The sequence below is a fragment of the Sceloporus undulatus genome, chromosome 2, assembly GCF_019175285.1.
Source record: "Sceloporus undulatus isolate JIND9_A2432 ecotype Alabama chromosome 2, SceUnd_v1.1, whole genome shotgun sequence".
Classification (NCBI taxonomy): Eukaryota; Metazoa; Chordata; class Lepidosauria; order Squamata; family Phrynosomatidae; genus Sceloporus; species Sceloporus undulatus.
The window spans coordinates 67157859-67173242 of NC_056523.1; the positions used below are offsets into that span (position 1 = coordinate 67157859).

At 38.6% G+C, this 15384-nt stretch overlaps 1 protein-coding gene across 7 annotated transcripts in view; it reads right to left on the minus strand.

The window, feature by feature from the left end:
• The window catches only part of ATP2B2 (ATPase plasma membrane Ca2+ transporting 2), a 166500-nt gene that overhangs the window by 9169 nt on the left and 141947 nt on the right, over positions 1-15384 (minus strand). For 3 of the 7 annotated variants that reach the window (XM_042450235.1, XM_042450231.1, XM_042450232.1), the window contains one exon: positions 11799-11981. In XM_042450235.1, coding sequence (XP_042306169.1) covers positions 11799-11981 — 183 coding nt within the window. Of the gene's footprint in view, positions 1-4199; positions 4372-10435; positions 10485-11798; positions 11982-15384 lie in introns of all 7 variants that reach the window. The other 4 variants (XR_006102033.1, XR_006102032.1, XM_042450233.1 and 1 more) reach the window with 2 other exon arrangements.

The following is a 15384-nucleotide window of genomic DNA, read 5'->3' on the forward strand; positions in this document are numbered from 1 at the left end:
GCAAATCCTGTGATCATGTTGTCAATTTTTCAAGCCAGTTTACCAAACCACACCAACAGCATGAACAGTCTCCATGAAGTGAAAAAGAGTTACTGTTTTCAATGTTCTGAACATATTTCAAAAAGGAGTAAAAATAATGCAATGCAGAGGGTTTGCTATTAATTTCGGGGGGGGGGGGGGGGGAGATGAACCATTTTTTAAAATCACACTTGAGCCTAAATGCAGAGAAACAAGGTACGTAGACACTGACCACTGAGCTTCTCTATGCAGCAGGGACTGTGAAAACACATACACTACCTATGTTGGCTGTGGAAGGTGCATATTTCCATGAGCACCATCTATATCTGATCATTAGCATCTATGTCTTACAAAGTTAGCATCTATGTCCTAGTCATACCAAATTGTACCTCAAAGAAAGAAAAGAAGATAAAAGAAGGAAATAATTATAGCCATTAAAGAGATGCATATATGAATATATACATTCATGTGCTGAGTTATTTATGATGGCTCTTGGAATGTGGCCCTCCATGTATGTGTGGGATCAGTGTGTGGTGATAGTAAAATCCCCAAAGAGTTATAAGTGTGAAGGGGCTTTATAATGGAAAGTAAAGTCAAACTCAATATATAATCCTTCACTTTTCATATCAGAGGGCCCCCCTCCCCAGGTTATCTAGGCAGCCTTCATGTTTTGCATTAGATTTAAAAAAATCTGTATCACTTAACTGTCCAGCTACTAATATTCCAGGTCTTGTTCTTTGCACAACCAATCGCCTAAAGATAATGCTTTATAGAAGGTGTCATATACTGTATGATTCCAAATGTTATTTTGAAAATGTGTTATTATAATATAAACTTTATCCTAGGAAATGATTGTATTTAATTAAAGTTTTAAAATGAAAACAAAAAATATCCTTGTTTTCAGTGATAAAGGAAACTAATGACAGAAGAAGGGAAAATGTGCAGGCTTCTTTTGTAAGTAATCTCTGAGCCTTCAAGAAAAGTTAGTCTTTCATGCTAGTTGCGGCCTGACTATCCATTAGAGTGGTATTAGTCTGAAAGGACAGAGCATGCGGTTCTCTAGGTTCCACTTCTGGTATGCTGCTTTTTACTCTTTTCTTCTTCAAAAGGATCTTTTAGGAGCATCTGACCAGACAGTGGCATACAAAAGACACTGTAATTTTGCCTCATAAATTTAAAGTTTAAAGTTATTAACACTTTTATCTGAAATGTATCGAAGAAGACGGATGTTTTATGTTATTTCTACCTCCCATTTTAATTCTATTTTACTCCCCATGGTAACTATTTTACACATTTCTGTTTGATTGTGTAAACACTTTATCTGTATATTTTTCAGTACAAATTGTATATATTTAGATTTGTATAGCCTGTATATAAACTGTGCATGTTTAGGTTATTCATATGTATATATATTGTATTGTGGTTATTGCACTTAGTGCACTATATTAACATTTTATATATGTGTGTGTGTAGCATTCCTTGTATTACTATGTTTTGAGTATTTTGAAATGGCCCTTGGGCTATTCAATAAACTTGTTTGTGTTTTATCGAAGAAGGCAACACCTCACCTCAATTGAGCAGACTTTCACCATTGCAATGGGACATTTCCCATCTGTCTTCTCCAGTACAATGTCTGAAGCTATTCCCCAGTATGCTTTGGAGGGTCCCACAACCCTCTGGAGCATATTTTGAGGCTGCATGAGGAAATGTAGGGGCCAGAGAAAATTGTTCATCCCTCTATTCTGCAGAGGGATGCTGTTGATCTGTCAGTCAAAGGGGTCAATTGCAAACCACCCAGGGCAATTGTAGAATCATGTTTATATGGGATTCCTGCAACTTTCAAGTGACCATGGGTACATTTCTGGTGGTTAGTCCAGGTTAGAGTAGACCTATTGAATCAATGGCTGAATAGTGAGTTAACACAAACGTAAATCCCACTGATTCAATGGGTCTACTCTAGTCAGGATTAACAGTAGATTTCAGGCCTACGTCTGCAACAGTATCTGGCAAGGAACACAAGGGTGTTTTACTTCAGTTGCGTAATCTTATTTAATAGTCTTATTGTCATTTACTTGATGTTGATACCAGTTTAAAGACTGCAACAGCAATATTTTAAAATAGCTTTTTAATTATTTTGGACAAAACAATTTTATTGCTAAGTTTGCAGGATCCAGCACCCATCTGTGCTTGTTCCAGCAGGGTAGAAGAAGTGATATCTCCTGGGGTTTTCCCCCTTCCAGGTTTGGTTTTAAATAAATATTTATTTCTAGGGATGAACCGAACATTCTACCATGTTGGAATGTGATGGGTTTTGGAAGGCTTTAGATAACACACTTTGATTCCTCTTGTGCCTTTATGCTAGCAGAACCAGTTGTTGCACTAGCGAAACTACTTTTTCTGACTTTGCACAAGGATATCTAATGGTTTTTGCTAGGGCAGATAACGGCTGTCAGATGGTGCTCAGTTATAGCTCTGTTCATCAGCTTCAAAGGCTACTGACTGGTGGTGGTGGGGTGTATGCCCCGAAAGCTCTGTTATCTTCTAGCCCCTGGACACTGGTAGAACTTCATATTTTGTCAGCTTCAAATAGGATTTTGACCTGTGTGTCCAAACCCTTCCTCAGTCTGCTATACTCTTTCAGATCACCTGTTTTTTTAACCTCTTCTGATGCTGGAGCACCTACACCACCAATGTAACATAGATCTCTTAGCAAGAATGGGAAGGAACATACTTCTGATGATAGTGAGGGCTGTCTCCAGCTTTGGAATGGGAAATCTGATCTAACATTTAGGATTAGATCAGCCTAAGAGGTGTTTCTGAGACATTGCCTTACACAGACCTTAAAAGAAAGAGCCTGTCCTTGACATAGAGAAATCAAAGGGAATAGGCTTCAAAAGATTTGCAAGCCTGTAAAAAACAGAAGCTTTATCATCATCACTATCTATAAGGAGGAAAGCACATAGATTTTGTCCTGAATGGGTTAAAGCTGTCCATCAGGTCTCCTTTTCCCTTTGCTGTCTGTTACTTAAGGATAGCTATTTCTTCCCTAAAGGAGACATGCTTATCATTTTTTAAATCCCTTTTAATGCCCTGAAATGGCATTAATTACACAGGCAATTTGAAAGAGCAAGAGCCACGTTGTCTCTCCAGCAACAGCACACTCTGTAAGAATGACTGTATAAAACCAAGACCCTTCACACTAGAGGATTTTGTTCATGTTGGAAAACAAGGGATTATTTTTTTTGCCATCAGCTCAAAGAACTGAATAATGAACAAACTGAATGGTTCTCCAGCTGACTCAGAATACAGAAAGGCTAGGAAAAGGTAACAAAAAAGGAAGATTCTCGCTGTGTGTTTACTTTAGTCTCCCCCCCCCCCCCACATAAAAATGCTTTAGGAAAGGAAGATAAGCAGCTTCGGTGTAGTAACTCTTTATTTCTTTAGTTTTTTGTGGGTTTTTCGGGCTATGTGGCCATGTTCCAGAAGAGTTTCTTCCTGACCTTTCGCCAGCATCTGTGGCTGGCATCTTCAGAGAAGATATTCTTTGTTTATGAAATTTGGGGTGGTTGCTTACACAGAGAAGTTCTTTCCATCCTAATTTAGTTTTTTACTATTTGCAAAATTTTAGGTTATGGAACTTTTGCTGCTTATTAAATAAATGTGTTTTAAATTATGATTATTTAGACATAAATAAATTAAATCAACAGGAAATGTGGGGAGGATTTAGTAACTTACAGCATGCCTGGATTTACATATATTTCTAACGTTTTACTACTGGGTAGTACTACTGCTTGATTTTATTTTATTTTATATCAAATGTGATCCTTGGAAAGACCAGGCAACATTAAAGCAGTGTGTGCACAGGGAAAGAAGAACTATGAGCATACGAACTCAGAAACGTTACGCCATATATAGCCATCTCACTCTGAGAGAAACCAGTGTTTATTCCAAGTGGAGAGTGGAAAGGGGGTTACCTATAGACAGACCCCACTGGTGAAAATGAGGACCTTTAAGGAAGAGTGAAGCAAAGTGTGCCTGGGGTGTGCCAGCATACACATTCCATCTATGTGACTTATCCCTAGATAGTAAGAGTTAGAAAAGGAGCCACAGTGGCCAGTCTTTAATGACTGCTAGGTAAGTTGGCATCTCTGTAACCAGATGCATTAAGAATACACACTCACGCCCAGCCGCCGCAGCAGGTGTGCTGGTAGGAGAGGAAAGAGCATTGGATAACGAAACGTGGCTAGGGCTAGAAATATTGGTTACATCCTGGTTCTGGCTTGTGACGGAGGATTGTCTCCTGAGAGCCCCCTGAAAGGAAGTGCCACTCTTGAAAGTATTGACTACTTCGATCTGCAATGGAGGAAAGAACGAAACAAGTTGCTTGTGGAATTGACACAGCTATGCAACTGACAGCTATGCAAGTTACCCCCCTCCCCAGCTTGTAAAAATCTCTCTTTGATTTCCAAGATAAAAATAATAAAAACACCCTTTAAAAAACTTCAGATTCAGTCCTACTGTTGTGCCAATTTATGACAGCAGATTTCTAGCAGTTAGAAAAACACTGCCTAAATCCTGTTGGTAATCTTAACTACAGTACATCTATTGAATCAATTAGGTTTACATGAGTGTTGACTCACCACTGAACTACTGATTCAGATGATGTAATGGGGATCCATTCACACTACATCGTTATAGCATTATTATACCTCTTTAACTGCCATGGCTGAATCCTATGAAATCTCGAAACTGGTATTCTGGTGAGACACTAGAGCTCACCAGAAAGCTAAGAATTGTCCATGTGCCTCTCTAAATGGCCAATCCCAGGATTCAATAGGACAGCACCATGGCAATTAAACTAAAATAATTGCACTATAATTCTGTAGTGTCAATAGTCCCAGGGTCTCCTTTAGGAGGGACTAGTAACAGGATTCAGGCCTAAGAATGCTATGTGCACTTTTGTGCCATCATTAGGCTTCAATAGACCTGCCTTATTATAGTAAAAATTTTTAAAAAATCTACTGATTACCTATGAAGATATTATATTTCTGTGCATGTGGTTCTTCACAAAAAAGAGAAAATCAATCCTTCCCAATCATATGTAATATGTGATAATATTTTAAAATTGCCCTGCAACCCCGTACAAGTTTATGTAGAAGTAACCTCCACTGAGTCCAATTGATCTTATTCCCAAATTAGTGTGTAAAGGATTGCATCATGAAATAACAGTTCTTGTTGTGTGTCTACTTGTTAATATATGCTGTATAAATTAGGCAGAGCAACAGTAATCAGTCTTCCTGTTACTGGATTCATGTGTAACGGATAACATTTTGTAAAATTAATTGTGTATACAATTTAATTCCAAGAAAAAAATGAGGTATTTTTAAACATTTACCAGAAATTCTCCTAGCTGTGCAAGTTGCATTCTTAAAATTTTTCCAGTTATAAATAATTTTAAAATCCCTCCTATGAAATACTCCAGTATGTAGTGGTACCTGATGTCAAAAAAAACCCTAAATATGATCTTAAAAAGAGAACACTTTACAGGAATTCCTAGTTGGACCTGCTATGTATCAGGAAGTTTCCAGTTCAAATTTTGCCTGTGCTACAAATTCATTAGTTGACCTTAGGCAAGCTATTCCCACTCAGTCACTCCATCTGTAATGTGACTTACTTACCGTAAGTGTTGTCAAAATTACAACTTCATAATACAAATGAAAGGCTTGGAATATGTGATAGTTCTAAACAAAGAGTAAGATGTTTTATGATATTGTTACATGACATCTGACTAGAGCTTGGAAAAGTTGTTTTTTTAAAAAACAACAACAACTGAGATTTGGAATTTTTCAGCCAGCACAGGCACTATCCATGCTGTCTGAAATATCTTGTAAGTTGTAGTTCAAAAAGTATCTCTCCCAAGCTCAGCACATTAGTAGGAAAACAGAGACCAATATTAAAAATACTAGAAAAGAACATCAAAGAACAGAAGAGCTTTCTATTGCAAGCCTTCAGTGTATTCCACAGTTCAAAATAAATTCACTGCAGAAAGCAGTATGCTCTATGCCATTGTCTGGGGGAGGATTTTAAAGAGGTTGCGGGGATAGAAATGCTGGTGGAAGAAAGAACTGTCCACTGCAGAGGATCCTTGGGTTGCCATACATCCCCACCAATTCTCTTAAACAGGAATGGAATGAATATTCAAAGCTACTAATATTAAATGTGTCTCTCAAGGGCTGGGAAACCTTGAGCAGGAGAACTATGGACTAGTGAAAATCTTCACATTTGGAGATTTATTCTGCACAAATGTGCACACGGTTTCCTGTGTGTGCACACACATATGCACATGTTTAGAAAACTATCTTCTGCATAGGAATTTTTTGTACAAACATTAATAAGTAGTATTGTAGTATGGAGAGACAGAGTTAGTTCAAATAGCTTAATGGTTAGACTCATCCTAGCTCCTGGCCTACATTGCTTGACTGACTTCCCCTATCCATTTCCTCTACTCCCGTAAGGCCTTTCCACCTGGCAGTTGCTGTGGACCTAATGTCAGCTTTTTTTTACCTTCTGCTTACACTGGCATCATTACACAGGTGTGCTACGTCAAATAGATTCCAGCCCATAACGTCTTAGAAGCATTAACAATTATTTTTTAGGGAAACAGGACTCTACCCATACCTCTAATTTACTTCTGTGATCACAAAAATGTACCAGTGCGCCATAAAGAGGACATAGCTTTCTTGTGAAAATGTGGCTTCACAAAACAATATATACCAGTTCAACAGAAATCAAGTTGCAATGTTTCTGTTGCTGGATGCTGCTTGCATGAGGGGTATGGCTATGGGATTTGCAGGAGAACATTTCTAGGTTATAGTCTGATATCTGATATTACTTTTTATAGCACCAGATCTATATGGTTTCCAAGCTGAATGCAAAACCATGTTATTTTTTTGTTGTTTTTTCATATTTTTGTACATTTTCCTACCTAACTATTATAGAAATCTAATATTTGAGTCATCTCACAAAAGGATATTGTACAAAAATACAATAGATTTGATTGCAAAACTGGCAACTTATTTCTATACCAAAAATAGGTTGTATAAAAACTGGTTTGTTTTTAAGTTAAAATTTTGATCTGTGACATTTCAAATTGGATTCCCTTCCCATTGGAACTGTACATGAATGAACAGAAAAGTATAACTTGGTTTGAAATAAAATCTGAGTTTAGAGAAACATGCCACGCATGTTTTCGGTTGGTAACAGGGATTTTGTACTGTGGGGTGCGAGAACAGTGGCTGCAACCAAAGGATGGGAAGATCAACAAGAATTACAAAATAAGAAGTCTCATATTTGCAGAAGAGACTCTCTTGAAAGCCTTGCTACATATACAGAACCAGACATGGAATTAGCTGTCAATCTCAACTGTGCTGATCAAAGAATTTTGCTCTATATTTGTCTGCTTAGTTCAGGATTCATACTCTTCTGTATATAACAGAACATGAGATCCCAAAATACAATACCTGTAAATGGCAAATGTGTACCAAGGAACACATACTAGGGAATAACATTAACTGTGAACAAATTTTGACATTACAGGACCTTTTCTTAACTGAAGCAAAACATTCTAATTTACCATTAAATATAGATTTCGGTTTAAACCAAAATCCTAATATACTCTCCAATAGAGCTAATTCAAGTTTTCCAGGGTTTCTATAAGTGACTACTACACACTGCAGCATAGTGACTAAATCAATTTAACCATTCATGTAAAGAAAGGATAAAAGCTCAGGAAACATCAGCATTCATTATTCTAAAGGAACAGATAACACTGAGATGTGATCAGCTGCTTTTTCAGAGGAAGTAGCTAAATACATTTCCCAGTTTACTGAATTATCAGTGGGAGGTAACACTGGTCCTTTCATTCTGTGCAATTATGGTACTTCCATTTCACTTTACTTGTTATGGCTGCATCCTGTGGAATTCTGGGATCTGTAGTATTGTAAAGTATTTAGACGTCTCTTCTGCAGATTTCCTCTAATGCCTCACTAAACTACAAATCCCAGGATTCCCCAGGATGAAAGCAGTTAAAGTGGTACCAAACTGACATAACTGCACACACCTAGAAAGGCTGAAGAAGACAATTCTGGTGGCACCCCCCATTGTCACGCTGGCCCTAGGACTGACCCTGGCCAGATACCATGGGTTTGATAGCTTGCCCATCTGATCACTTTCTAGTCTTCCTAAAGAGACTGGGGGAAAATGGGGAAGAAAAAGGTATACTCCCAGCAAAGTCACGCAGTCACGCTGAAGATTTCAGATGATATCATGATTATCCAGGACTTAACCCATGAAGATCCTGGAATGCTCCAGCAGCAAACTACTCATGGGATTTCCCCATGAAAGGTTAGTTGATGGAGCATTCCTGGATCTTCATTGGTTAAATCCTGGATAAGAGCGATGTGTCTGAAAATCATCAACGTGATTATGCGACTTTGCTGGGAGTATGCCTTTCACTCCCGGCTCCCTCCCCCATGATTATCTCCTAAAACTAGGACATTTTATTTCTTTCACACAATAGGAAAAATACTGTGCAACATGAAGACTTCTACCTCATCCCAAATATATTTATATACTGCCCAGAGAACTAATACTGTTGGCCAATATGTAAATATCATATAAATACAAATATCCTGCTTCATATAAAAAAAAACCACTCCCTCTTCCATGTTATTTTTCTAATGTGAACACAGAAACGTGGAATCCTCCCCAGTCCCTGCTTCACACAAGACTCTGAAACAGTGAGACATGAATTGCTTCCTCATTTAAAAAAAAAATCCCAAATGAATCAGTGTTATGGACTTAAAAGAGGCAACTCAAAACAAAAGCCCTAAAGTTTTCAGAAAGAATGGGCAATCCTCCTCACACAAAAGAAGGTGAATGTACATAGAAATAAGTGAAATTTAAGTTTTGCCAGAAAGATAAAAATAAATGTGGAACATTCATAGAACCAGGTTTGTACATGTGCTTTCTGACAGATGGAAGGAAAAGCAGAAAACCTTCATATTTTATTTTGATTATCTGACTTATATCCCACCTTTCTCCCACAATGGAACCTACAGAAAACAGATTTATGAATAAAGTACATAGGCAGTCACTAACAAGGGGGGGATCCAATTATTAGGCCAAACTAAAGTAGACTCATTGAGTGAACGGTACTTATATAGTGTTATATATATTGTAAACACATCCCATGGGTGTACTCTAGTTGAGACTAGTAACTGTATTTATCCCAGGGATGGGAATCAGGGAACCCTCAGAATGTTGCTGGCCTGAAGCTCCCAGCAACCCTAGCAAGTATAGTTAACAGTAAGGAATGCTGCAAGTTATACTTCAACACCATCTGAAAAACTATGTGTGGACAGTCAGCTCCCAGAGGCTGTTCAGCCCCTGTTTATCCTAACCTTTCCTCTTTGACAGTGATGGGGTAATTTTTTTTGGGGGGGGTCTACTTCAATATAAAAGAGGACAAGAAAGAATGGGGTCTTAGTTTTAACTTAAAGGGCAGAGTCTCCTCTCTCTCTTCTTTTGTAAAGATGCAGAAAACCAAAGGGGAACTTTCAAGTTCCCATCCAGCTGGAGATCCAGAAGGTTGGGGATTTGCTTTCTTCAGCCTCATCTTCACCCATAATGGGGAAACAGAAGGGGGAAAGGGTGCACAGTTGTTTGAACTTTTTTCTTTTAAAAATGTGTGCATCTAATAGGAAATACAAAGAGCCAAAGAAATGTTCAACCTTCTTTTCCATATTTCCAGAACTGCATAAGGCTTGGGAGGATTTCTACAAATCCTCAAGTCACAAGAATGCTAGACTTCCTAATCTTCTCTCACAAGTCCTTCCTTTGATGATTTTCTGGAAATGCAGCAGAATTATGTGGATCCATCTGGGTGCCCTGCACATCTGCAATGAACTGGTATCACCAAATGCACCAAACACTAGGAGTAATGGTCCAACAGCATATACGTATACTAATCTAATCTTTCCCAACCCAAAGGACACTCTACAGTGAACCCACTGAAACTTCTCACAAAACCCTTTCTGAACTCATTGCATGTTGCTATCCAATGAAGACAAAACAGAGAGGACACAAAAGGGATGGGAGTGGGTAAATCACAGAAACTACTGGTAAGGAACAGATCAACAATTCCTACCACATTAGATATACATCTAAACAGAAAGGAAACTGAAGAATGACGGTTAGCAAGAAAACATTATTATAGTTTATTTTGGTTTAAGTACTGAACAGTAAGAAGAATTTTCCATGGATCATGAAGATAAAGATATATAGAAGAACTAAAGGGTATTTCTCAGTCTACAAGACAAACTGAGAGCAGAATCTGCTCTTTGTTGTTTACACTCACCACAACCAGAAAGACATCCTGACAGAAATGTCAACAGACAACACTCCTCCTACAGCCACCAGGAAGAAAATAGTTCACATTTAGAGAGTAACTCAGGGCTGAAAAGAGCCCCCACCTGGGCAAACAATTAGAGAATCTTCTCTGTTGGAGAGGGCTCCCAAATCACTATTCTAATTGCATAACTTCACTTAACTACTTACCCAGAGAATACTGTAAATTTATCCCTTCGTAAAACATAAACTTTATATGTATTTAACCCCACTAGTTTCTCAAGTCAACATTTAAAAAAAACATCAAAGGCAGTTTAGATTTTTCTTGTGCATCAATTATCTTTCTTTCAAAAACAGAAACAAATAAAATAAAAAAAATATCTTGTTTTGCTTTAGAAAACTGGTCTGCATTTACTTTAATGTAGTCACTTTAGTATTTTTTTAAGATAAGGTTCTAGGATGGATAATTAAACTTAAAAAGTTCCTTGAACATACAAAGCAGGGTTTCTGCTATAATCTGTTCTGTCCATTGCACTGAGAGCACACTTTTTCAAAAGTCTGAATAAAACAGTTCTGTGAAGAAGAAAAATTCTATCATCACTAGTGATAACATCATACCTTACAGCAATGACTAGCATCCCTATTCAGAAAGGGAGTTGGGGGGAAATGATGATTGAAATGTACATTTATACATAACCATTTTGTTTAGAAAGTATATTTTGTTGTTTAAAAGATTAATTCACATTCATGTTTTTCTTTTACCCACTGATATACATAAAGGTTGTATTCTTGGATCTCTTATTTTAATTTTATAAATTGGATATTCATAACCAATTTGGAACTTTAGCATCCTGGTGCTAAAATAAATGCAACATAGCTATATTTGGTGAACATTTGCTTCATTTCTAACATTCAAACTTTTTGCTGGAAAGATTTAAAATTTTTAACGCCATTCAAGGTTGACTGCAAACATTTACCACCCCCTCTCTCATCCAGTTTCTGATGGTCTGGAGATATGATTTCTTATTTCAGAAAAAAAATCATGGGAAATAACAAGAGAACATTATTCATATAAATATACATAGTAGGAATACATACTATATATCACAGTTGCTTCCAGGTGAACAAAAAACACAAAACAAAACAAAGATCTAAGCATATTTGTATATATTTCCTGTGTGTACACTTTGCTTCACATTTTTTTACTTTACCAATTTACTTTTTTATGATTTGTATGTTAAGTATCCATTTTTTTTTTGCTTTAAACCTTATACTCCTTGCCCCCTCCTACTAGACCAGTGACTCTGATGCATGCAAAGAAATTTCATTTCATTTGCAGAGACCCACATAAACACCCTTTTAGCACAACTTACTTGGGTTTGGATTCTATTTAGCCCTCTGAACCAGAGGATTTGTCCCCGCCGTAGTTCTCTTTCTGCATGGTCAATCTCTTCTACATCTTCATTCATCTCCTCCTCAGGTGCCTCTTCTTTCATTGTGAGCCCTCCTGCTTCCTTTAAAAATTTTAACCTACTAGTTGGGATGGTTGCAATGACCTGAAAAGATTTTTTAGAACTATGATAATGAAGAATATTTGCAGAGAGAACATAAATAACTTTTGTTTATTATACAAAGCAAACCACAGGCTTCCTGAAGACCTTCAAGGACAACACTGACATCTATAACCATCTGATACAGAATTAATGTCATCACAAGGTCCTTTAGCCTTGTGAGGATGAAGAACTCTAAGTATGTAGACTGCCACAAAAAAATCACTAGATTTTAGAAATTAGAGCCTTCATTAACTGAAATTAAAGGCCAGGAAGATGAAAAGTCATGCCTCTCCTGATTCTTGACTTCAAAAAGCTTTGGACTTCAGACAAGCATGATTCCAGCAGGTAGCAAATATAGTTCTGGAAATGTTTTTTCATATAACCCTCTTTTGCTACTCCGGTCATCTGATCACAAAAACAGTATACAGTGACATACATTTCCTGGGCTAGCTAACAGAAGACATCTGAAATAAATTCTGGTTCCTGAAGCCCTCCTCCTAGTTGGTGTTACTAACCTGAGTACAGTTCTCTTCCTTAACTGCAGTCATTTGGGCAATGGGAAAGTCTTGCAAAGTATATAGATTTTGAAAATAGGAAGTGAATCTTTCAGGGCAAAAAAGCAAGTTCTATTCTTAGTTTCAAGTGGAAAGGGGGAAAGCTTAAACTGAACTTCAACAAGAAAAGAAAATTAAAGATGTAAGAGCCTTAGAAATCTCCTTTTAAGTGTGACTTTCAGAAACATCACTTCCATGCTGCTTTTGAACTTAAGTTCATTTGCTTTAGTGCTGTGCCTTTATTATACATGCTCTAATGACAGGAATAATTCATCTCCTTTCCTTGGAACTTATGCCCCTGTCAGCCTTTTCTGGGAGGCATTTGAGGATGCAGTTTGAATATATTAGTTAACAGGGGATAATACTTGAAACAGATCATCAGATGTGTTAGCTTCTTCTGCACAGTTGTAAATTGCAATTAGTACATTAAATATAATCTAATATTAGCTCTAGTTGTGTATCAATATGCTTTGGGAACGTTTGGCCAAAATAAATATAAATACTAACAGATTACAATTCAGAACATTGAAATTCAACTTACTTTTTATTCAACAGATTGAATTTCCATTCAATCAGGGATTCCTTATTGTACACTGCATGGCTGCCCTGAAGGATGCAACTGGGACAGTTTGAGGTTTCTGAAGTACGTAGCATCACCTGTCTTTGTGCCATGAGTTACCACTGATGCATGCACTGAACCCACTTAGAGATTCATAAAATCACAGAATCATAGAGTTGGATGGGGCTTCATGGGCCATTGGGCCTAATCCAATCTCCAGCTAGAACATCCCCAGCAGCTAGCTGTCCACTACATTGTTCACCAGAGGCCCTCTTTTCCAACATGGACGGGTCATTGCAGAGGGCAGGGGTAACATTTATCAACATAATGCTTTTCTCAGGCCCCCAGACTCTCTGGGAAACTGTGATGTACTATCAGTTACTGTGATGTATTTTCAAAAGGCAACATGGAGCAGCCTTTGAAAAGTATTCAGAAACAGCAGCTGACCCACAGAGCTGTAGCCAGACTGTTGAGTGGGGCTGGTCAGAAAGTAAACAGGACTAACTTCTTACAATAGGTTGTTTCACTACATATCTCTTTCTGCACACAATTGAAAGTTTTGACTACAATCTAAAATGCCATATATGGCTTGGATCCAGGCTATCTGAAGAACATTTTTCCATTTACGCCTGTTTGAACTGTAATATCTTAAAGGGGGTGGGAGGAGATTCTCTCCATCCTGTCACGATCACAGGTGGGCAGTCAGTGGGGCTTCATCTGGTACATGTATGGCAATGCTCACTGGGCTGTACAAACTGAGAAGTATTTATTATCGCTGCACAAGCAGGGACCAAAAATATATCCACGAAAGCATCCATATCAGAGCAGATCCAAACAATTTTACCTGTAAAGTACTGGGCAAATTGTTCACAATGGGCTGTCAAGTGGTCTCAATTCTCTGAATTCTTTTCTCATGGGACAGGTTGTAAAAGACCACGAATCATTTGAAACAGCTCCACTGGATGGCTCTTTGCAGATGCAATGGTGGCAGAGAAGAAGAAGAAAAAATTATGCTGCATAGTGCCAGGGAATAGGCCTTCAAAGAGTCTCTAGCCTGTGGTTGGGCAGACTCATTCCAAGCTTTCCACCAGTGTTGATCTAGTCAGGGTCTCACTTTTTGCATTGCCACCAGGCCCCTGGAAAACCAGGGAGGTGGTTTGGCTCCACTCTGTGAAAGATGATGCTCAGAAGCAATTGTTTCTACCACCCTGTTTCCACAACCTGCTTCCACCACCCCATTCTAGAGATAAGCAGTTTTCTGACAGAATCTCCTGCTGAGGTGACAGAAAAATCCCCAAAAGCTATTAGAAAACTAATCAGATGGCTGAGGATGGCAAACTATATTGTTATCTGTAAAGGCTTCAGATTCCAGTGACTCTTAAATCATACTAGGTAGTGATCTGACCATGACAACAAAGCTATAGGAAATTCCTCCACCCAAGATCACCATCCCACCCACCAGAGAAAACAAAGACCACAGTAAGTCCAGCAACATCAATATTCAGCCTCATGGTTGTGTCGAACAGGCAGATTTAGGCCAGGCTAGATGTATACCACTGCAACCCAATCTTCCAAGATGTTTACTCACATACTCTTAAAATGTACTGGTCATACTTTCTTAATGGAAGGACAAAATGGGGTCTCTATGGCATGGTACATACTGCCCCTTTGGGGTAGCCTGCACCCGCCCCTTTTAGCTCTGGGTTGAGGGCAGGGCAGCCTCACTGGCAGCCCTGCAGCCCCAATCTGGAGTTTTTCCGGACCATGGAGAAGTGGAAAAATGCCACTTCTCTGTGGCGCGGAAAAGGGGTGTCCTTGGGGCTTTATGCCCCCGGGCACCCTGGGAGCTTCAGCCATGGGAGAAACAGGCTACCTGGCCCCTTGCTCCCTGGCATCATTCCCGCAGCCATTTTGCAGCCTTCTCGCACTGCAGCCAGGCTGCCATAAGCAGTCTGGGACAGTGCAAGATGTCACATATGTGCCGCGCTGTTTGGACACAGCACATGCGTGACATAATCATGGTGACCCCATGCAGATGGGAGGCTGCCATGATTACGGCACTGCCACGTACTGGGATTTGCAGGGCATGCAGACGCTCTGCCCCCCAGCAACCCTAGTATGTGGCCAAACCGGCGCAAAGCGCCGGTCTGGATTACACTTATGTAAATTTACCTTGAGGAAGAGTAGAATAGATAGATAGATAGATAGATAGATAGATAGATAGATAGATAGATAGATAGATAGAATGTTATAAGCAACAGTGGAAGTCCTATAGATTCACAGGAATTTCAGA